Source organism: Onychostruthus taczanowskii, unplaced genomic scaffold, assembly GCF_017590055.1.
Source record: "Onychostruthus taczanowskii isolate IOZ18803 unplaced genomic scaffold, ASM1759005v1 scaffold25, whole genome shotgun sequence".
Classification (NCBI taxonomy): Eukaryota; Metazoa; Chordata; class Aves; order Passeriformes; family Passeridae; genus Onychostruthus; species Onychostruthus taczanowskii.
In genome coordinates, this window is record NW_024499796.1 from 7,249,913 (window position 1) to 7,272,482 (window position 22,570).

Sequence of the window (22,570 nt, forward strand, 5' to 3'; positions counted from 1 at the left end):
GAAACATACCTAGGCAACGATTTTTCTCTCTTAAAGCACATATCTAAACCAGGGCTGTAGTCCTGCCTTGTATGCACCTACTTCTCTCCCTGAAGAGAGGGAGCCCAGTATCTGTAGGCATCTGAAGTTACACCAGCTGAGTCACAGCCCTGTGGTTTCTGCACCACTCTCAGGCTGAATTTCTCACAGCTGATTCTGCTCCAGCCCATAATCTGCAGTTCTCCAGGTCATGAACAACCTCCAAGCCATTTAATTCCTCTGTGCATCTAGGGCTCCTCAGCAAGCTCCAACAGCCACATTCAGCACCAACCAACACAGTTCTGATGTTCAAGTCTTCCTCATGAAGAACAAGGGGTTTAAAAACCAATCTCCATTGATTCTGCCTTCCTCTTGAATAATTTTAAAGCCTTGGGACTTTATCTTACATCCCAGGCTCATCTATATTAGGAGCTTTGGTGGGATTTTTAGCAGTGGTCAAGTTCACTGGTTTTTTCTCTTTATAAAGTAGAAGTTATCTCTTGTCTCAGTTGAGGAAGGGGAAGTTGGAGATGACAGAGCATTCCTGTTCCTGAAAGGGCCCCATCCTGAGAGTGTGGACATGGTGGAGCACTGTGTCAGTCAGACATCCCTGCCTCAGCTCCTTATTTAGATCCAACCTGTAGCAGCTTCAAGATCTGCAGATAAGAGCAAGGTAGAATTCCTGCACTTGCACAGCAATACACTGGAGTGGCATCATGAAATACCCCACAAAAACCCCATAAAGCATCAAAACAAGGACTCTGCATTGGGATCTCCCAACCTGCATTTTTCACCTTAAAACATTTGCCCAAATTTGAGTAGGACAACAAGAAATGGAACTCAGGCGAGCTGGACTTGCAGTCTTGTTTGTTAACCAACTTTATCTTACCTCTTTGAAATATTAAAACTAAGTAGAACATCCCAAGTTAAAGCTCTTTTCTTAGGAAAAATACAATGTACTATTGGTAAGATTTTCTTTCTGATTGATGCTTACGAGATCTGCACAAAACTCATTTGCTGGTGTCTTAAAGGCAGAGCTGACAGGGCAGAAGACTTCGGATTTCAGACTGAGTGTGCGTGAGACAGCTGAGGTTTCTCATGTTGCTTGGAACGCAGGGAAACAGCTGGAAAGTCAGAGAGCCATGTCCCTGTGCCTGCTGCACAGTGCCACAGCTGTGGTGGTGGAGAACTCAGCAGGACTGATAATATTTTACATTTGAAAAGCTCATAGTGCCTAAGGACTTCAAAAGGGCACAATATCCATCAGGCAGCAGGATTTAGCCCCCAGCCTGCAAGTTTTCTCACAGCATCATTACTAATTTTGCAGAGGATACAACATGAACTTTGTAGTCAGCAGGAACAATAATTTCTGCTTTGGGGGTACCACCTCCTCATCCTCTCTTCCTCAATCCCCAAGTGCCCAGCAATCTTAGCTCAGAAGGGAATGTGACTCAGGCCTTCAACTGAAGGGCTGTCACCTGCAAACCCTGAAGGCTGGATGTGGCCCTGGTTTTATCACTGGCCACCAGCTGCCTCTACAGCTCTTGCCTCCTCCCCAATGATTCAGCAAATCTTCTTCGAGGAGAAAAACAAGCACACAAGTGAACAAATCACAATGTCAGATTACAAAGATGAGCGGGGAAAGGCTGCGGCTCGAAGGAGGGAGATAAAAGTTGGTGAAGTTACACGAGCCAAGGATGAAAATGCCCAATAAAGACAAGAGGTTTTTTAAAGGGAAGCAATAATAACATGAAAAAAATGTTGTAGTTTGGATACTTAATGCTGTGGAACATTGCTAAGAGAACACAATGTGGAAGGAAATGAAGCATATTCTACCCTCTACTATCTGGGCATTGCACAGGGCTGATGGGGATTTTTACTGGTATAGATGAGAACTGAACAGTCCATTCTGGTTTACACTGGAACAGAGTTCCCCTAAGAAAGCTATTTTCAGAAGAAGTTTCTGCTCTCTGTAACCAAAACTTCCAATAATCTGGAAACCCCTTGCCAGGCACTTTGAATGTCACTGTTCCTGGAAAAAAGGATGCAAGTCATTAGCAGAGGACAGTTGGAAGTAATGTTTTAACTTCTGACAGCTTTGGCCACTGCATCATATTTTTATATCATAGACCTTTTCCATAAATGTTTTGTTTCCTGCTTGAGGTGAAACACAGGATCAGTGTAACAGCTCTATAGAATAAAAAGTAAGAAAGAAACTCCAGCCAGACCTCAGCTAGGAGATGTAGTATTTCCTCTATAAAGGCATTCCACTCTACTCAAAGCCCAGTCTTCCAAGATTGCCATGAAATCTTAGGGAAAATAAGTGTTTGGAATTTATGGAGAGCTCACATCTGGGGAATCTCTCAGCCCAGTGAGTCCTCCAGGTTCTGTGAGAGAGATGCAGCCTCCCCCTTGAATTAGTTCAACACAAAAAGCAAGCACAGAAGGAAGGGGAAGCTCAGGAACTGTGGACACATATGGGATGGATAAACTGTTCCAGAGGGGTTTGGGGTACATACTTACACTGCTGCTGTTCCCTGGGAAATACAGAAAAACCATGGCACAACCCAGAGGCTTTCCCCTCGAGCTCACCCGGGATATTGTTGCTGTGTAAAGAGTGCCAGGGGTGGCTCCTTTGAAATAATTTCCCTGTGCTGTGCTGCCACCTGCTTTCACAGCTCTGGGAGTCCCCCCTCAGGTCTGACAATACTCAGGTGAGCTCTAGAACTCCAGTGTCAGCCCACCTGAAAAGGGAAGAACTTATCACCAAGTTCAAACGTTTAAAGTATGGCTACAGAGAAGATGGAGACTCCCTTTAGGAGGAGTCATGTGGAAAAAACGAGGGGTAATGGGTACAAGTGACTCCTGGGGAGATACAATTGGATACTAGAGGACAATTTTTTGCAGTGAGAGCAATCAGTCATTGGAATAACCTCCCCAGGGAAGTGGTGGCTTCCCCAACACATGATACTTCTCGGATCAGCTGGACAGGGTGCTGGGCTGTCTTAACTAGACCGGGCTTTTGCCAAGGGAGGTTGGGTCAGGTGATCCTTGAGATCCCTTCCAAGCTGGTATTCTTTGTTTCCATTAAAATGTGCTACTGCTGCACCCTACAGGCTGAAAACAGTTATTTTATCATTAATCACAACTTCTAAGCCAGGCTTATGGTTTTGTGGGTGGAGGCTGGCTCCTGGGTATTTGGGGCTGGTTCTGTTTCCACCCCATGCCAGAGCTCTCACAGAAGGAACACACACAGTTCCCACCTTGCTGAGATGAGCAGGAAAAAGAGCAGCAGCTGTAATACAGACACACAGACATGCCACCACCTCTGACTCAAAGACCCCACAGTGGTGGGGGACACAGGGCTCAGCTGTGCCAGAGATGTCCCACATGCTGGATCCCTGTGGGAAAGGGAGAGCTCAGAAATAGGGGGGAGATGGGCTGGAGACCTCCAGCTGCTGAAACTGCTGCCTTGTTCTACTTTATCCCTTCAGGTCTGGCACAACAGAGGAGGCACAGGGAGAAAATGCCTGGCAAGAGCCACTCCAGCAAAAGTCCATTTGAGGTGAGAGGACCTGGGGATGTGGTGAAGAGCACTGCCCCTCCCAGCACAACCCACACATGCTGGGATGCAGCAAACCTGGCATTCTGTCACGAATAGATGCCAAGTGTTCCTGTGCACACCTGGCCCTGATTTGCTATGCCAGAAGAAAAATCTGGGAGATCTCCTACAAGAAACATCTTTCATTTTCTCACTGTTGGCCTTCATCTGTACTTTTTAAAGGAAAAAAAAAACATCTTAATGGAATTTTCCTCTTGCATTGGCTCTTGATGCAGAGGTTGGGCTAAAGATAAATGAACCCACTGGTCACTCAGCTGAGTCCCTTCTCTTCTGGAATCTGGAGTACAAACTTCATTTTCACATGTTCCAGTGACAGCCCCATGTCTGTGTGAGCCACAGGCAAATTGCAAACCTGGTCCTTTCCCTGTTTCTTAGAGAGGGATATAACAATTCCCTGTTTTGGGGTGAGAACCTGATTGGCCTCAGCAGGAACTGTCACCCACAGAATGCCGTCTTTGTGGTGAAGAAAACTCAACTAAACCACTGAATGCTGCTGTCCAGACCTGGAAGAAGGTGTTCACCAATGCTGTGGATAAATGGGTGTCTACATTTTCATAATAACTGGCTAATGAGTCCTCGAGGAAGCTGAAGAAGCTCCCAAGACAGATGCAAGCATCCAAAAGAGCTGGTAATACACCAGAGAGGAAAAATAACAGAGATGTTGCAACCCAAATCTCACTGAGTGTGGGAAGTACAGTCTGATCAGGATGGTGGCCATGTGGAAAATAGAAAAGATACCTGAGGATATTGGTCTCCAGCCCAAACAAGAAGCACCTGCAGGGCTCTCACACGACCATGCCTAACTTTCCATATCCCCCTCCTCTTCTCAGCATCTCACCTTCGAACATTAACTCCTGACATTTTTGAACACCACAAGACCTGGCAGATTCCCCAGGCTGGGTGTACAAGCTGTGAGGTTACCAGTGGGGTCTGGCAGGTCATGGTTTCCTCAAGAGTTTTTACCCAAAGCCCTCTTGTTTCTGCTTTGCCCCCCAGACACTATCCCCAAAGAACAAGGGCCTGTTCAAGAGAGCCATCAGCCAGAGTGGTGTTGGGGTCTGCAGCTGGGCCATCCAGAGGGACCCGCTCGTCTGGGCCAAAAAGGTAATGTGTAAAATCATGCCTGCAAAACTATAAAAAGAAAGAAACCAATTCCCTAGAGGAGAGCAGGGCCAGGAAGGGATTGGGCAGGAGCTGTGCCTAACAGCGCTGTGGAAAGTTGCTGCTGTGAGATTAAACTGAAATTAAAACCAACCCACCTATCTGCATAGAAACAGCTCCTGACTTTGGAAGTAATGCTAGGATGTTTCACTCTCTTTTCTGCCACAGCTTGGAGAAAAGGTGGGCTGCCCCACAGACAACACCGCCGACTTGGCCAACTGCCTCCGTATCTCTGACCCCAAAGCCTTGACCCTGGCCTACCACCTGCAGCTCACCCACCTGTCCAGTAAGTGCCCTGGCCTGTGCTCTGGTCTATCAGGCACCCTGGGCTCTCCAAATCTCCTGCAGGACACTGGGTCAACTGCCAGGAGTGTTGTGGTGGTGCTTGTGCCCTTCAGAAAAGGGACATTAATGAGAGCTCTTGCAGTCACCTTTCTGTGGGCAGAGGCACATTGCACCTGATGAACAGTGCCCACCTCAGCCTTTGCTTGGGATATGCCAGAGCACACATCTGTGATTCCTTGCCATCTTACAGACCTCACACTTGTCTCTTGCAGTGCCCCTGGTACACACCCTCGCCCTCTCTCCAGTTGTGGATGGGGATTTCCTCCCAGACGTGCCAGAGAAGCTCTTTGCCAACGCTGCTGACATCGACTACCTGGCTGGGGTCAATAACATGGACGGGCACATGTTCGCCGGCGTGGATTTACCCGCCATCAACCGCCCGCTGGTGAAGGTCACTGCGTGAGTGACAGATGCCCTCAGAACCCCGAGCAGGAGACATCTGCTCCTCAGTGTAGCTCCCAAACCCCACGGAGTCAGACTTGAGTGCACAGGGCACAACCTTCCACACAGGATGTCACTCCAAGCCTGGGTGCCCAGGCCTTTTGTTACCAAGTCCAGAGCCTTCAAGAGAAAGGATCAGGCAAGAGCTCTGCCCTACCTGAAGCTGCTGGTCAGTAATTAATGAATATCATTTGTCTTTTCAGTAACCAGGTGTACAATTTGGTCAAAGGCCTCACCGTGGATAGGGGCGAGGCTGGAGCCAACGCCACCTACGCCATCTACACACAGAGCTGGGGTGACAAACCCGAGCAGGAGGTCGTGAAGAAGACAGTGGTGGATCTGATCACTGACTACATCTTCCTGATTCCCACACAGGTGGCACTGGACCTGCACCTGCAGAATGCCAAGTGAGCAGCTCAGTCCTGGGGTTGTTGCACATGGAGGAGGGTTAGGGTGAGAATTGGAAATGGAAGTTAAAAATGGTCTCAGGATGTTTTCTTCTGAAACCACCCCATGTGAGATGACACATGTGAACATCTACCAAGGCTGAATCTGTGGCCCTGATGGTATTTGGAGTGTTGGTTGGGATTTGCAGCCCTTTTTCTGCTTTCTCCTTGCTCAAAGCCAGTCTCTTTGATTTCCCAGGAGTGGCAAGACCTACAGCTACTTGTTCTCGGAGCCATCCCGCATGCCCATCTACCCCCGCTGGGTGGGTGCAGACCACGCTGATGACCTGCAGTACGTGTTTGGGAAGCCCTTTGCCACCCCTCTGGGCTACTGGCCTAAGTACAGGACTCTCTCAAAGGCCATGATTGCTTACTGGACCAATTTTGCCAGAACTGGGTGAGTGATCTGTGATTTGATGCAGCCCTTCAGGCTGCTGGTAATGTCCAGTAACTTTTCAGGATCGTTCCCAGAAGTTCTCTGTCTTTGTGTTGTGAGCAGGGCTCTGTGTCTCACGGGGCTGGAGATTGCTCTGTCTTCTCCTCATCCATGGCACACTTGGGGAAGGCAGAGGCATTTTCATTACTTGTGATCTCTGCTTCCACTTGATGAGTTTTACTGCTGAATCCTTGTGTTCAGGCAGGACACAAGTCCCTGTCTGAAGCTGGGATGATGCCAGTGGGGATGGAGGGAAGAGACTGCAGGTCATCCACTCATTCAGAATTCCTATTGCTTCTCCCAGTGTCCAACACCCTGCATGGTCATGCATTAAACTGAATCCCCAAGCTGCCCTGATTAAACTGAGCTTCTGTGTCTCCTTTTATTCCCAGTGACCCTAACAAAGGGCATTCAGACGTGCCTGTTTCCTGGCCAGCCTACACCGACAATGGCAAGTACTACCTGGATATCAACCACAAGATAAACAAGGACTCTGTGAAGCAGGACCTGAGGTCCCGGTTTGTGACCTTCTGGAACTCGGTCTACCTGAAGCTGCCGCAGGTTGCCAACATTTCCCAGTCGGAGTTAATGTTCTGAACCTTTAAAGATAGTGCATTAAAGGCTTGTAGCTGAGTGACTCTGGTTCTCATTTTGTTTGCCATGACAGGATTTTCTTGCCAACATTAAGGTCAGGCAGGAAAGGACATCCATTTTGTGGGCATCCATTGTGTATTCCCCTGGCTGTGACACCCCACTGTCCCAGGGATCTGCTGGGGTCCAGTCTCTCCCTGCTCAGCCAGGTGTTGGCCCTGGGGTTGTTTTTCCTCATTGCCCCTGTGAGCCCAGGCAGGACAGCCCCAATCTTGACCTGTCCTCTGGATTTCCCTGTGCCACCAACAAGGCTCCTGCTACTGCCAGCCAGATCATAGAGAGCTACAGCTGCAACAGGTGAATGCAAACCAGCCCTGACCTGCTGTTTATCATGCACTGACATTGCTCAGGAACTGATGGGGCAGAATAAATCCCTGGGGGTGGTGATTCCCCACTGGTTTTGGGGCAGAGGTTGGGCTGGACTGGGCTGAGGAGCTGCAGCTCTGAGCAGGGCAGAACAAGAAGCACAACTTTCCACAAACCTTGTCCACCACATGTCCTCATCCACATACCATACACTGGACCTGGTCTGTCCAGGCCCTGCTACCCTGTGGGGAGAGCAGGGGGGCCCAGCTGTGCTGGAGCTGCCCCCCAGGCCTGGCTGGTGTGGAGAACCCAGGGCTGGTGTGGGATATCAGGGCTGTGGATGCTGGGAGGAGAGCACAAGGTGTCACAGGGGATGGGACCCTGGTGTGTGTGTTGAGGTTCTCCATGCAGAGAGGTCAGAGGATGGGGAGCCCACCCCTGGGGAGAGCCAGGGTCTGGGAGCTCCTGCAGTAGAACCATCCTCCTGCCTTCTTCCAGAGGAGCAGGGCCAAGGGCAGGGTTTCCAAGGATCAATACCATGTGTTCCTGTGCTCTCCTGGCCCCGACTGGCTTTGCCAGAAGAACAATCTGGGAGATCTCCCACAAGAAACATCTTTCATTTTCTCACTGTTGGCCTTCACCGGCACTTTTTAAAAGAAAAGAAATTTCCAGATTGAGTGAGTACCTGCAGTTCCCTCTTGCTTTGCCCCTGTCCCAGTGAGTAGCTGCAGCAGCTCCAAGAGGGCAAATGCAGAGGGTGAATCCTTTCCAACACATTTCATACAGATCATTCCTGAGTGCTGGAGGGTTTTCTGCCAGTGAGGGCAGAGCTCCTCTGTCAGTGTACAAATGGATGTAACTTTGAATGGATTTTTAAAACTTTCTTCAGTGGTTCCATGAGAGTCTTTTATGCTACCAGTGTGTGATCAAGGGAGGTTGAGCCAAAGTTAAACCAACCCATTGCTGATCCAGCTGAGTCCCTTTTTAAAAGCTGGAACACAAACTCCATTTTTGCATGTTCCTATGAAGACTCTCATTTCACCATAAAATGCACAAGAATCCTTTCATTCTTTGTTTCTCTTATCAACAGATGTTCTACCAGCTCTGGGATTAAATGTGGAAAGGTATTGTACACTGACAGATGAGTTTTCTGTTGGAGATAAATTTCAAAGCTATTGTTTGTATCTGTCCATTCCCTTCTCTCTCTGACAAACACAACAAGGAGTGAAGATGACAAAGAGCTGCTGCCATGAGCCTGCAGAGATATGAGGAGGAAGGAAACTTCAAGCTTTCTGATAGAGGGGGCAATGAAATGGAGACAGAAATTCTGGACTATGTATGAACTCGATGAGCAATCTGGCTGCTGTTGGATCAAATCAACTTTAAGACTTGTGGTCATTGTGAATCTTTTTCATTCCCGAGCGTGTTATGAATGCAAGGCTTCTCACATGTTGCTGATAATATGTTCTACTGCACAGCTTAATATGATTTCAGCCCCCTTTGCTTGGATGAGGCCTCTCAAGACTCCAATGGGAATAATTTCCCTGGAGTTTTCTAGGACTGAGCAATGTCCTTTGGTTTGGCCTCCAGCCCAAACAAGAAGCACCTGCAGGGCTCTCACACAACCAGGTCCATCAGCCATGGAGAGGCTGCCTTCCATATCCCCCTCCTCTGCTCCTCTTCTCAACAACTCACTTTTTAACTTTAACTCCTGAGACTCTTGAACACCTCATGACCTGGCAGCTTCCCTGGGACTGGTGCAAGGCCCGCAAGGCCATCCACCTGTTTTGTCAGGCCATGGTTTCCTCAAGAGTTGTTACCCAAAGCCCTCTTGTTTCTGCTTTGCCCCCCAGACACTATCCCCAAAGAACAAGGGCCTGTTCAAGAGAGCCATCAGCCAGAGTGGTGTTGGGGTCTGCGGCTGGGCCATCCAGAGTGACCCACTCATCTGGGCCAAAAAGGTAATGTGCAAACTCATGCCTGCAAAACTATAAAAAGAAAAAAAAAAGATTCCCTAGAGGAGAACCTGGGTCAGAAGGGATTGGGCAGGAGCTTACCCGACAGAGCTGTGCAAAGTTGCTGCTTTGAGATTAAAACCAACTCACAGTTCTGCCTCTTTAACAATAACCCCTGCCTTTGGGAGCTACTGCTAGAATGTTTCTCTCTTCTGCCACAGCTTGGAGAAAAGGTGGGCTGCTCCACAGACAACACCACCGTCTTGGCCAACTGCCTGCGCCACTCCAATCCCAAGGACTTGACTCTGTCCTACCACCTGCAGCTCACCCACCTGCCCAGTAAGTCCCCCAGCCCATAATGTGGTCCATCAACAATCCTGAGCTCCCCAAGCTCTTGGCAGGACTCTGGAGCAACTGCCAGGAGTGTTGTGGTGGTGCTTGTGCCCTTCAGAAAAGGGACATTAATGAGAGCTCTTGCAGTCACCTTTCTGTGGGCAGAGGCACATTGCACCTGATGAACAGTGCCCACCATGCAATGGCAGCAGTGGCAGAGGGATTATCGAATGACATTGCCTTGGCCTCACAGCAACTGTTTGGGCTTCCTGTTCTGTGAAAGCAGCAAGAGCAATCCCAAAAAACAGCTAGTAAACAAACAAACGGACAAAAAAGATCATACCCCTGCTATTTCTATTTGAGTCGCTGGGTGGAGTGCAGGAACGCTGCTGCTTTTGTGCCTGTGGGGATTCCTTTCCCAAGAAGATTCTCCGGGAGCTTCTGGTCACAAATCACAGCGTTTAGCCTTGGTCAGAACAGAGAGTGGCCAAAATCCTGCCGTGCAACTGCATACTCTGGGCTGGCTGTCCTGACAATCAGACAGCATGGCCAGGTGGGATGAGAAGTCCAGCTCTTTCCTATCTTTGGCTGGGTTTTTGGGAAGGGATTTGAAGAAGGAGAGGATTTGTGGATGTTACCAGGTAGTGTTTGGCTGGCAGATCTCTTGCTCCTCTCCTTCAGCCATAGTCATGGGGTTTATCCTGTATCTGGGTGACCTCCAGCCCATGCTGAAGTCACTGCTCAAGCTGTCATCCACCTGGACCTGCTCTTCCCTGAGCTCTTTGAGTCCTGGGATATGCCAGAGCACACATCTGTGTTTCATCACCTCCTAACAGACCCCACTCATGTCTCTTGCAGTACCCATGGCGCACACTGTCGCCCTCTCTCCAGTTGTGGATGGGGATTTCCTCCCAGACGTGCCAGAGAAGCTCTTTGCCAACGCTGCTGACATCGACTACCTGGCTGGGGTCAATAACATGGATGGACACATCTTCGCTGGCGTGGATTTACCCGCCATCAACCGCCCGCTGGTGAAGGTCACTGCGTGAGTGACAGATGCCCTCAGAACCCCGAGCAGGAGACATCTGCTCCTCAGTGTAGCTCCCAAACCCCACGGAGTCAGACTTGAGTGCACAGGGCACAACCTTCCACACAGGATGTCACTCCAAGACTTAAGTGCTCAGGCCTTTTGTTGCCGAGTCCAGAGTCTTCAAGAGAAAGGATCAGGCAAGAGCTCTGCCCTACCTGAAGCTGCTGGTCAGTAATTAATGAATATCATTTGTCTTTTCAGTAACCAGGTGTACAATTTGGTCAAAGGCCTCACCGTGGATAGGGGCGAGGCTGGAGCCAACGCCACCTACGCCATCTACACACAGAGCTGGGGTGACAAACCCGAGCAGGAGGTCGTGAAGAAGACAGTGGTGGATCTGATCACTGACTACATCTTCCTGATTCCCACACAGGTGGCACTGGACCTGCACCTGCAGAATGCCAAGTGAGCAGCTCAGTCCTGGGGTTGTTGCACATGGAGGAGGGTTAGGGTGAGAATTGGAAATGGAAGTTAAAAATGGTCTCAGGATGTTTTCTTCTGAAACCACCCCATGTGAGATGACACATGTGAACATCTACCAAGGCTGAATCTGTGGCCCTGATGGTATTTGGAGTGTTGGTTGGGATTTGCAGCCCTTTTTCTGCTTTCTCCTTGCTCAAAGCCAGTCTCTTTGATTTCCCAGGAGTGGCAAGACCTACAGCTACTTGTTCTCGGAGCCATCCCGCATGCCCATCTACCCCCGCTGGGTGGGTGCAGACCACGCTGATGACCTGCAGTACGTGTTTGGGAAGCCCTTTGCCACCCCTCTGGGCTACTGGCCTAAGTACAGGACTCTCTCAAAGGCCATGATTGCTTACTGGACCAATTTTGCCAGGACTGGGTGAGTGATTTCCATTCCACATTTGGGGCTTGACGCAGCCCTTCAGGCTGCTGGTTTTGTCCAGGAAGTTTTCAGGATCATTCCCAAAATCAGAGTGTTCCATGTCTGTATTTCTTATTCCTGAATCTCAATGTTCATACAGAATTTAATTCCCTTTGAGAACCTGGGATGATGCCAGTAGAGATGGAGTGAAGAGACTGCAGGTCATCCACTCATTCCTGGCAGGCAGAATTCGTATTGCTTCTCCTACTGTTTGATTCTCTCTTTTCCTCTCACTTAAAGCCTGACTTGAGCAGACAGGGTTCCTACCAAAATCTGCAAAACTGAGCTTCTGTGTCTCCTTTTATTCACAGTGACCCTAACAAAGGGCATTCAGATGTGCCTGTTTCCTGGCCAGCCTACACCAACAATGGCAAGTTTTACCTGGATATCAACCACAAGATGAACAAGAACTCTGTGAAGCAGAACCTGAGGTCCCGGTTTGTGACCTTCTGGAACTCGGTCTACCTGAAGCTGCCGCAGGTTGCCAACATCTCCCAGTCGGAGTTAATGTTCTGAAGCTAAGAAAAAAACATCTTTTAGAGATCATTAAAGGCTTGCTTGTAGCTGAGTGGCTCTGTTTCTCTGTTTTCTGTTTCTCTGTGTTGGCTGTGACAGAGTTTTCTCGCTGATGTCAAGGTCAGGCAGGATGGAACATCCTGAGGGCAGCGCGCGTTGCCCTGGCTGTGACAGTCAAGATGGCCTTGTGGCAAATTATATTCTCACCCTCACCTTCATATCCTTCATCTGCCACCTTTTGTGGCATTAAACATTGCTGAGATGAAGGCTGAAGTTCTTAGGAAGCAAAAGCTTGTTTCAATGAGAATTAACACCGCATTCCTTGAGTGATCAGAGAAATCGGCTGCACGCGAGCATTTGCTCAGCTCAGGATTGTTTCCCTCATTATCCAGGAAGGACAGAGACAAAACAACCCACGCGGGAGGTGATTCTGTATATGTTTGTGGTCACAAGCTGGGCTGAGGAGCCCCAAGCAGAACAGGACGAGCTCAGGTCGCCCTCAGGCCTCGCCCTCCCCACAGGCCTCGCCCGGCCTGGCCGCCCTCGGAACTTTCGTGCGGCGGAACCTTCGTGCCGCGGCCCGCGGGGCGGCGCGGGCAGGCAGCGGCGCGGCAGCGATGGCGGCGGCGCGGCAGCGGGGCCCGGGGGGGGCGGAGAGCCTCCCCACCCTCACAGGGAAGAATTTCTTCCTCATATCCAGACTATTATATTTGTAATTTATTTTTCCTGATACCCAGGCTGTGAGTGGGTGCACACCCCTGTGATGTGGGGCAGGAATGATCCCCCTGGGGCTGTGTGAGGGGAACAGGCAGTGCCCACAGCAGCGTGTGGGGCTGGCACAGGGGCACAGGCTGCGTGGGTGGCATGCTGACAGGGGCTGTGCCCCCCTTGCTGACAGATCTACGCCGACCCTGCCAAAAGGCTGGAGCTGTATTTCCGCCCCAAGGACCCCTACTGCCACCCCGTGTGTGCCAACCGCTTCCCCACCTCCACCATGCTGCTCAGGGTCAGGAGGAGGACCAGGAGGAGGCAGCAGTTGGACCCCGAGGAACAAAGCCAGCCAGAAGTCCAGTTTGAGATGGAGATTCTTGGGATTGTCACCACCGTTTACAAGTTTCAAGGTAACCTTTGGGATTGTGTGCAGGTGGCTTAGAGGTGAGTGTGTTTGATGAGAAAGGGAAGTGTTTCCCCCTAAGCAGTTGAGGACTGGAAGGGAAATCAAGTGTTGTTGCAGCCTCCTTGCTGGAGAAACCTTTGCATGAACTTGTCAGACTCCTGAAAGTTGAGTGTGAGAAGTATTGTTGGATTCACAACAAACTTCACAATGTTTTAACTTTTGTTTCTTACAGGAATGTCTGACTTCCAGTACCTGGCAATGCACTCTGGCCCTGATGGCAAACAAACCTCCATGTATGACAAAGTCCTGATGCTCAAACCAGAGAAGGAGGAGTTTTTCAATAGAGATTTACCTCTTTACATCCCACCACCCATTTTCTCACGTCTGGACACTCCTGTGGACTATTTTTATCGCCCAGATATACAGCACAGGTCAGTGCCTTTTCTCATGATACACCTTTCATGTGTTTCACCCTTTTAATTTGCTGCCTTTTGCTGATTTGGCACAACAGAGGCAAAAAAAAAACCACCAGCAGCTGCCTGGCAGTGGCAACCTCAGCAAAATTCCACTTGAGGATTTTCCAGGTGAGGGGAGCTGGGCATGAGGTGGAGATGATACCTCACCCAGCTCACCTCACACATTATGGGATGCAGGACACAGCTCCTGCCTGCTTCCAGAGGAGCAGGGCCAAGGGCAGGGTTTCCAGGGATCGATGCCATGTGCTCCTGTGCTCTCCTGGCCCCAGCTGGCTTTGCCAGAAGAACAATCTGGGAGATCTCCCACAAGAAACATCTTTCATTTTCTCACTGTTGGCCTTCACCAGAACTTTTTAAATGAAATTTCCAGATTGAGTGAGTACCTGCAGTTCCCTCTTGCTTTGCCCCTGTCCCAGTGAGTAGCTGCAGCAGCTCCAAGAGGGCAAATGCAGAGGGTGAATCCTTTCCAACACATTTCATACAGATCATTCCTGAGTGCTGGAGGGTTTTCTGCCAGTGAGGGCAGAGCTCCTCTGTCAGTGTACAAATGGATGTAGTTTAGAAGTTTTGGGATTTATTTAAATTTAAACTTTCTTTCTTCAGTGGTGCCATGAAAGTCTTTTATGGTACCAGTGTGTGATCAAGAGTGGTTGGGCCAAAGTTAAACCAACCCATTGCTCACCCAGCTGTCCCTTTTGTGTTTCCCTGTTCCTTAGGGAGGGATACAACAATCCCCAGGTGTCTGGTGAGAACCTGATTGGCCTCAGCAGGGCCCGGCGCCCACACAATGCCATCTTTGTCAACTTTGATGATGAAGAAGTCCCAACTAAACCCCTGGATGCTGCTGTACAGAACTGGAAGAAAGTGTGCACCAACCCTGTGGATAAAAAGGTGGAGGAAGAACTGAGAAAGGTGTGTGCCTTACTGCTGGTCTGAGCATTGTCCTGCAGCAAGCTGGGGAGGAAAAAGTACATTTTTCCCAGAAATTCTTGGTGATTGTAAGTACCTGATACAGGTGTGAGTAGATGGTGACACTGCTGTGTTCATTTCAGTTCTGCAAGTCAAGCTTTGAATCTGTGGCTTGACTCACATTAACATTTAAGCCCCTTTTTGTGCCACGAGTTCTCACCTCACCTCACCATCCAATAGCTCCTATTGTGGGCCAAAGGGCCTGATGTGGACCTGAGTCCACTTGGAAAGCTGCTGTGCCTTTGGGAGCCCCTTCCCACTGCTGTGTGCTTGTCTGTGTGTCATTGCAGCTCTTTGAAGTGCGTCCCGTGTGGTCTCGCAATGCAGTCAAAGCCAATATCAGTGTCCATCCGGACAAGCTGAAGGTGCTGCTGCCCTATTTGGCCTATTACATGGTGAGTGGTACATCTGGGAGCAAGGGAGCATCACCTGGCTCTTCCTGGTCCTTTACCACTTCTGAGGTCCTGCCACTAAGTACCTGGGAAAGGGGAAGGAAATGCTTCAGAACCAAAGTTGAAGCCAAGGAGGATTCAGTGACTGTTTGCTCCATGGGTTCTAACCACCTCTGCAGGTCAGGCAGGCACTCCAAGTGACTGCTAAGTACCTGAGACAGGGGGAAGGAAATGCTTCAGAACCAAAGTTGAAGCCAAGGAGGATTCAGTGACTGTTTGCTCCATGGGTTCTGACCACCTCTGCAGGTCAGGCAGGCACGCCAAGTGACTGTTCACCTGGCAGTGGTAGCATAGTTTTTTCCACACAAGCACTTGGCTGTCACCTTGCAGATTGGTTTGTAAAAGCACACAAATATTTGTGCTTTGATGCTTTGATTGCAGAGTGTATAAATGTATTTTGGTGTATAAATATTGGCATGGCAAGTGAGCAAAGAGCTGGTAAAACAAATATCTTTGGGCAGTGAGGGAAAATATTAGAACTTTCCAAGGACCTTGCTACTGAAGGAAGTTGCAACACTGTGGTGCTTTTTTGTAACCATCTTCCCTCATGTGTTTGTGCAGTTGACAGGTCCTTGGAGAAGCTTATGGGTTAGGTTTGGGTATGACCCCAGAAAACACCCTGAAGCAAAGATTTATCAAGTGCTGGACTTCCGAATTCGCTGTGGAATGAAATATGGTAAAAGGGCCCAACCCACAGAGCTGCTCTCTCTGCTTTCTGGTTAATCCTGGTAGTATTTTTCTTTTTATGTGTTTTTCAAACTCTTTTGCCATATATCTGCTCTAATGAACATGTCACCTTTTGAGCTCCTTGCTTACAACTCCTGTCATACTTTCTTTCATAGTATGCAATAGCTCTTTCCTCATTTGGCACATTTTAAGCTCTGCCTTTCCTCCTCCATGTGTTCCAAGCCCAAGTGGGTGTAGCAGAGCATCCTCCTCCTCACTCAGGGGAGGCACCAAGCAGGAATTCTGGTGCTCACATAGCAGCTTTTCCTCAAGGACCTCAGCATTTCCTGCAGGATGCTGGTCTCTGACCTTGGATATGGGGTTCCCTGTTTTGATTTTGCAAAGGACAAGTTGAGGAAAAGGAGTTTCTGATGCCATCTAATAAGTATATGACAGGGCTGGCATCCACTTACTGACACCAGATCACATGTCCAAGTTAAAGGGCTTTGTTGATCTCTTCTCCCCAGCCTGCGAAAACCAGCATGTCCCAAAGACCAGCCTGCCCTTCCCACACCAGTCCAGCCCTTGTGTTCCTGAGCTGGGGATATTCTGCAGAGTGCTTGCCCTCAGTTCATGACTGGATTTTGGTTTTCACCTCTAGGTTATGCTGCTACTGACATGCCTGTGAAAGCAAAACGCAGCACGTACAACTACAGCCTGCCCATCACAGTCAAGAAACAAGGTATGCTGGGCCAGGAGGGCTGCCCTGCTCTTCTGCTTCTCTGTTTGCCCCATCCTAGTCACAGGTGGTGAGGGGTCTTCCTGTGTTCTAGCTGAGCCAAAACTGGAGCTTGTTTTCTGGTAGTAATATTGTTGCTGTTAAGCCATAGAAAAATCTGCTGGGAGGTATTGTGGGAGTCTGGCTGAGCCACAATGTCTGTTAGCAGGCAGGAGGGAGTTCTGCAAGCCATACTGGCAATTCAGAATTCACTGAGATGCAGAGAATGGGGGAGTTCTCTTTTATATGTCAAAGGAGAGTAGACAATGTTAAAATTATGAACAAATGGGCTCTGGAAAAAGCTGCCCAAGTCAGCACTTTTCCTGGGACTGTCCAGTAACATCTCTGAAGAATGAGCAAAGCACATGCTCCCTTGCTGGTTGGTCTGGTTTTGTTGAATCAACAGAGAGAAGTGACAGTCCAATATGAAGGATGTCCCTTATTAAGACTCTTTGTTTTCCTTTCAGGAAGTCACACAGTCAGTGTCCACGACCTGAAACAGGGGCTGGGTTCAGCTGGTACCTCTGGGGCAAAAAAGCCCCCCTCCAGCAGGTATAAGCTGAAGGTAAGCATGACTTTGTATACCAAAATCTTGAAATATCTTGGTGAAATAGGGATGATTCCTGGCTTATCAGTCATCAAGGGATGAGCTGTGAGTGAGTTGATGTGCTCAGGTTTGCCTGGGAAGCTCCCAGTTGGATATGGCACTATGGAACACCACCTGAGTGTATTTTGTTATATGCTGCAAGGTGGGATTGGTGCTTTCCACCCTCATCATAGATGTGAGGAGTATTTTGTTTCAATTGATAAAATTGGAACTTCATGGGCAGTGAAGTGCAAAAAAATCATCATGTCTTTATCAGGTCATGCTGCAAAATCCAACAGGGTGGAATAAATAAATAAATGAGTTTTACTATTCCTTTTTTTGCTAAAATGAAGCCCATGATGCACTGCTAGGCAGTGACAGGCTGCAGACAGAGCTGCAGGCTGGAGAGGTGAAGAGTGCTCTGCACAGCAGTGCTGGTGTCACTGTGGCTGCAGGGACACTTTGTGGCAGTCCTCATTCAGCTTTATCTTCTGCCACATACAGATATATGCCTTAAAACTTGTTTCTCTTGGCAGGACCATGTTCTTGAATCAGCCCATTGGGAGTACTTTTGCTAAAATGAAGTCCATGATGCACTGCTAGGCAGAGACAGGCTGCAGACAGAGCTGCAGGCTGGAGAGGTGAAGAGTGCTCTGCACAGCAGTGCTGGTGTCACTGTGGCTGCAGGGACACTTTGTGGCAGTCCTCATTCAGCTTTATCTTCTGCCACAGATATATGCCTTAAAACTTGTTTCTCTTGGCAGGACCATGTTCTTGAATCAGCCCATTGGGAGTACTTTCATTACAGCATAAAATGCACATGAATCCTTTCCTTCTTTCCTCCTCTCAGGAATCCGTCTACATTTTCCGAGAAGGAGCCTTGCCCCCTTACCGCCAGATGTTCTACCAGCTCTGTGACTTAAATGTGGAAAGGTACTGCACTCTGACAGCTGAGCCTTACTTAGATACAGATTTCAAAGCCTGTTGTTATACCCTGTCCATACACCCCTCTCCCCCTGAGCAGGAACATCAGAGGTGTTCAGTTGCTCAATAAAAACAGAAAAGTTTTTTCACACATGAACTTCCTTTCCCATCTGACAATTACCTGGATAACCATCTGTGCTATTCCAGCTCAGTGAAGGGAAGTGGAAGTAAACCAATGTGTCTCATTTGAAACTCACTCCTGAGTGCAGAGGATTAATGTTTCCTTCCCTTTTGCTGCTCTTTAGCCTGCAGAAGATCATCCATCGGAATGACGGTACGGAGTCGGAGTGCACGGAGCGGGACGGGTGGTGCCTTGCCAAGACAAGTGATGACCTCAGGGATAGCATGTCCCTGATGATAAAGCAGATCATCAGATCCACCAGACCTGGTAAGGATGCTTTGAACATGAGGATGTTGTAGTTGGCACTGAGGCAGAAGTGTTCCTGCATCCTCTGTGTGTTCTTTGGGATGCAGCTCATTCCAGTGTAGGAGCTGAGGCTGCTGGTTGGCAATGGGAATGTGGGTTGGTATTAGGGATGGCTGGGAGTTAAGGTTTTTTATTTACTCTTCCCATTATCAACAGCCCTTCAGCTTTTACATATCTTTTGCAAGTGATAATCAAGATTTTAATTCTGATATATCTGTTGGTGGCATTTTATTTTTTATTGAATTATTGCTCGACCAAGAAGTGAGGAAATTATTTCTTCATGATGCTGGGCCAAAACAATAACATCCCAGTGAATCGGGTCAGAATGAGGCAGGAGAGGAGGCACAGCACTGCAGCTCTTCTGCTGTTCTGCTCTCCTTCCTGAACTGTGGAGATGGATTGCTCTGGGCTTGATCAGATTCTGTTAAGATGTGCAGTATTAGCTGTGCTCCTGAGGCTGCTGCCTTCCTCTCACATGTTCTGTGAACTCAATTGCAAATGCCCCCAGGTTGCACTGAGAGAGGCATCACAGTGTCTTTCTTTCTTCCCAATTTAAGCTCTTTTCTCAAATACAACAAGCAACGAAGATGGCAAAGAACAGCTGGCATATGAGTCTGGAGAGGATGAGGATGATGAAGAGGAGGAGGAAGAGGACTTCAAGCCTTCTGATGGGAGTGAAAATGAAATGGAGACAGAAATTCTGGACTATGTATGAACTCAGTGAGCAGTGTGGCTGCTGTGGACAGAACTATCTCTGCTCTTGCTCTTTGAGAGCCAAGGGTTCAGCATCAGGATCTGGGAAAGCAGAGCTTGTATAAGCTGATGATGTTCACTCTGCACTGACTGCTGGTGGGCAGCATTCTGCATGTTTGGGAGCCACTGCCTGCATTTTCAGAATTGTTGGCTGAGAAACCCTCCAGCAAGCTCAACAAACTCCCAAGAGTGAGCCCAGAATCCAAACCAGATGGTAACACACCAGAATATGGGAGAAGCTCTATTCCCAAATCTCTCTATGTGTGGGAGTGCACTCTCTCCAGGCTGATGGCCATGTGGAAAATAGAAAAGGTGCCTGAGGAGGTGCTGGGAGAAGAAGCAGTCCAGTGCTGCTGAAGTCCCTAAGCAGGTTCTGCCCTTCTGCTTGTCCAGAGGGAATGAAAATACTGAGCTATGCCTTCAGCACTGAGCCTTGCTGATCATCTTGGAAATAAAGCCAGCAGGAAAATACACTTTCTGGCAGTGAATAATTCCCTTCCTGGGATGTAGTGTTTGTTGTCTTCATTACCTGATGCACTTCTCAGGTCAGTTTTGACTTCCCTAGCTAGCAGGTGACAAGGACTGAAAGCAGCTGGCAGAGGGGCAGAGCTTCAGGTGCACAGAAGTTGGCCACTGCCAGCTGCACTGGTCCCACCAAAAGAAAGCCTCAAAAATTAAAGAGCTACTGGCATTTTTCAGATCTTTTTCATTCCCCTGTCTGTTCTGAGCACACCTGAAAGCCAAGCTTTCTTTTTTAAAAGGAGTTAAGACCACCTCTTCTCCTCCACTGAGGAGGCCCTGTGAGCTGTTACAGTTGCTTTTAAAGCTGTCACTTGTAACAAAAGTGGTAAACCAAACAAATTGTAATTGGAAAATGCAACAGTTTCAATTCACAGGTCAAAAGGAATGATGTTCATTACAAAATTGAGCCTTGGTCCCTCAACCAAAAAGCCTATTTTTCAAAACAAAGTTCAACCCACCAGAGTAAACATAAAGTATGAACTCCCTCCCAGTCAGGCCCATCCCTCTTTCTCCAGGAAGGTGCTGGCATTTTGGGGAAGAAAGACAGGACAAGCCCTGCCTTGGGGCAGAGACATTTGAGCATCAGTATTTTATTGCAAAGACTAATTACATTGCTGTGTACAAGTCACACCGGGCAGTGTGCTCCTTCATTGAAGTGGTACAAAATACATAACGGTACAGCCAGTCCCCCCAGTGGGAGGGGAGGGGACAGTCCCAGGGTGGGCAGGCACGGAGCAGAGGGAACACCTTCCCAGGGGTGCTGGTGCCCAGGGAAGGGGGGAGGCAGGAGGCTGCCCCTGCGTCAAGGAGCCAGGAGCTCCCATCATGTGCATCACGGGCAGCGCTGCCCGAGGGGCCACAGGGCTGGAGGAGCTCCGTGCCAGCCACACTCACACCCAAGCAGCCTTTTCCTCACCAGCCCCAGCCCCTGGAGGGTGGTTCCTGTCCTGGAGCAGGGGAAGGCACCACAACTACCTGGGAACGCTGGCGGATGGGAAACGGAAAAGATCTGCTGGAATGACGCGCTTAAAAAACAGAGATGGAGGCAGGAGCAACAAAAGGTCCCCCTTTGGTTAGTGTTTCCTACAATGATTAAAAGAAGCATCTCTGCGCCCCTGCTCGAGCAATTAGTGGTAGAGAATTTGGGAGGAGGGGCTGGCAGGGTCTGGCCCCCATGAGCCAGCATCTCTCCCAGCAGCCTTAAATACCAGGGGTCACAGGACAGGGACTGGGCTGCAGGGCAGGGGGAGGCTGGATTAGTAAAATGTACAAGTTTGCCTCTTCTATTTACAACCAATAAATACTGAAAAAAAAAAAATCAGTAAACTTTTTTGTTTTATACAAAAAAAAAGTCTCATTGCTGCTTCTCCCATGGTCAGTGTTTGAAAATGTCCGGTTAAAGCCCAAGGTGAGTGGCACTTTCTGCGGGTCAGGCTGGGGCAGCTGGGGCACCTGGAGCGCCCTGAGCTCTCCGGCCCCTCACGTGCCCACACAGACCCAAAGTCTCTATTTACACAGTTTCACACAGAACTTTGCTCTCCTCCTCCTCAGGCTGGCAGCGCTGGGGGCACGGCCCGAAGCTCCCCCTTGGCAGAAGAGACACTGGCATTTGATCTTTGGTGCAAGTTTGAACTGGCCCAGTCCAGCTGGAGGATGTGCTGGATCGGGAGAGGAGCGAGACCACGCAGGCTTCCAGCTGGGGAGAGCACGAGGCACCCACTCCATCATGGCACAGCCACAGGCTCCTCCACGGGGCTCAGCACTGGTGCAGGGCTGCATCCTTCCAGCTCACCTCCCAGCCCAGGGCATCCATGGCTTCTCCCAAGGAAAGGACAGGCAGAGCTGTGCGGTGGTGGCAACGCCAGTGATCCCAGGGAGGACAGACGTGGAGGTAACACTGGGAAAGCTGGGAAGGAGGCTTGGCAGCCCCTTCCAGGGTGATGGTGGCTCCTGCTCTGCTCTGTCACACAGCCCCTCTGCAAGTCACTGCTCCTCGGCTCGCTCAGACACAAGGCACCTACGGCAGAGGCGGGCTCCAGCTCTGGGCTGGCCGGGCTGGCCGAGTGTCGCACCGTGAAAGGTTAAAAAAACAAAACAAAACAAAAAATAGACAAATCCCCCCCCACTGCTGCCTTCCTGTGTAGAAAAAAAGACCTGATTGGAACGGGGGCTTGTGCAGAGAGAGGCAGAGGCCAACACCAGTTGCCCAACTCTCAGCTCTGGGTGCGGAAGGGAGGTGCACGGCCGTCGCCCGTGGGTGAGGGTCACTCCTCTGCCCTTCAGGGTGGCACGAGGAGTGGCCACAGCCAAGCCCGGAGCAGCTGCCCCCAAGGCCCCGTCGGTGATGGGTGGCAGTGGGGCTGAGGCTAGAAGATGCCCTTGGCGATCTTCAGGCCTTTCTGCTTCATCCTGGGCAGGGTGGAGCTGGAGCCGTGCTTGATCTTCACCCCCTTGGAGAAGCCCCGCTTCTTGAGCACAAAGTCATAGTTGGCAGCAGAGTTCATGGCGTAGAAGACGTTGGCGTTGTCGGGGATCTTCAGCTCTGCAAGTGAACAAGGATGAGGGTCAGTAAGGTGCCCTTTCCTTGGAAAGGGACCAGAGTGGGGCTAAGGTTTGTCCCCAGGTTGCTGTCACCTC

The 22,570-nt window shown here is 49.6% G+C and overlaps 4 protein-coding genes across 7 annotated transcripts in view; 3 read left to right on the top strand and 1 right to left on the bottom strand.

Annotated features, from left to right (window-relative positions):
* The first annotated feature begins 2,845 nt into the window (after positions 1-2,845).
* Positions 2,846-7,066, top strand: LOC121336993 (bile salt-activated lipase-like). Its single transcript, XM_041406711.1, has 8 exons — positions 2,846-2,863; positions 3,474-3,512; positions 4,637-4,744; positions 4,970-5,087; positions 5,359-5,545; positions 5,791-5,994; positions 6,233-6,430; positions 6,862-7,066. Exons 1-8 carry the CDS (start codon positions 2,846-2,848, stop codon positions 7,064-7,066), a joined length of 1,077 nt encoding a protein of 358 aa, XP_041262645.1.
* Positions 7,067-8,675: 1,609 nt separating this feature from the next.
* On the top strand, positions 8,676-12,203 carry LOC121336994 (bile salt-activated lipase-like). Its single transcript, XM_041406713.1, has 7 exons — positions 8,676-8,762; positions 9,280-9,387; positions 9,603-9,720; positions 10,573-10,759; positions 11,006-11,209; positions 11,448-11,645; positions 11,999-12,203. Exons 1-7 carry the CDS (start codon positions 8,676-8,678, stop codon positions 12,201-12,203), a joined length of 1,107 nt encoding a protein of 368 aa, XP_041262647.1.
* Positions 12,204-13,014: 811 nt separating this feature from the next.
* GTF3C5 (general transcription factor IIIC subunit 5) lies at positions 13,015-21,238 on the top strand. The gene is made up of 10 exons (XM_041406574.1): positions 13,015-13,324; positions 13,553-13,751; positions 14,513-14,708; positions 15,056-15,160; positions 15,779-15,893; positions 16,545-16,625; positions 17,129-17,226; positions 18,098-18,180; positions 18,477-18,619; positions 19,216-21,238. Exons 1-10 carry the CDS (start codon positions 13,198-13,200, stop codon positions 19,371-19,373), a joined length of 1,305 nt encoding a protein of 434 aa, XP_041262508.1. The 5' UTR covers positions 13,015-13,197; the 3' UTR covers positions 19,374-21,238.
* The window catches only part of RALGDS (ral guanine nucleotide dissociation stimulator), a 59,446-nt gene continuing 57,383 nt past the window's right edge, over positions 20,508-22,570 (bottom strand). For all 4 annotated transcript variants that reach the window (XM_041406572.1, XM_041406571.1, XM_041406570.1 and 1 more), the window contains exon 18: positions 20,508-22,475. In XM_041406572.1, the coding sequence (XP_041262506.1) occupies positions 22,300-22,475 (176 nt within the window). In that variant the 3' untranslated portion in view covers positions 20,508-22,299. The remainder of the gene's footprint in view (positions 22,476-22,570) is intronic.

What these genes read in the sequence shown, in the direction of transcription:
- GTF3C5 (XM_041406574.1), top strand. Translation starts at nt 13,198, where the DNA reads ATGCTGCTCAGGGTCAGGAGGAGGACCAGGAGGAGGCAGCAGTTGGAC. An exon ending in CACCGTTTACAAGTTTCAAG is followed by an intron (nt 13,325 to 13,552) that starts GTAACCTTTGGG and finishes TGTTTCTTACAG; the next exon opens with GAATGTCTGACTTCCAGTAC. An exon ending in CATCAGATCCACCAGACCTG is followed by an intron (nt 18,620 to 19,215) that starts GTAAGGATGCTT and finishes TCCCAATTTAAG; the next exon opens with CTCTTTTCTCAAATACAACA.
- LOC121336993 (XM_041406711.1), top strand. An exon ending in CGCTCGTCTGGGCCAAAAAG is followed by an intron (nt 4,745 to 4,969) that starts GTAATGTGTAAA and finishes TTTCTGCCACAG; the next exon opens with CTTGGAGAAAAGGTGGGCTG. An exon ending in CTGCACCTGCAGAATGCCAA is followed by an intron (nt 5,995 to 6,232) that starts GTGAGCAGCTCA and finishes TTGATTTCCCAG; the next exon opens with GAGTGGCAAGACCTACAGCT.
- LOC121336994 (XM_041406713.1), top strand. Translation starts at nt 8,676, where the DNA reads ATGAGCCTGCAGAGATATGAGGAGGAAGGAAACTTCAAGCTTTCTGAT. An exon ending in CACTCATCTGGGCCAAAAAG is followed by an intron (nt 9,388 to 9,602) that starts GTAATGTGCAAA and finishes CTTCTGCCACAG; the next exon opens with CTTGGAGAAAAGGTGGGCTG. An exon ending in ACCAATTTTGCCAGGACTGG is followed by an intron (nt 11,646 to 11,998) that starts GTGAGTGATTTC and finishes TTTTATTCACAG; the next exon opens with TGACCCTAACAAAGGGCATT.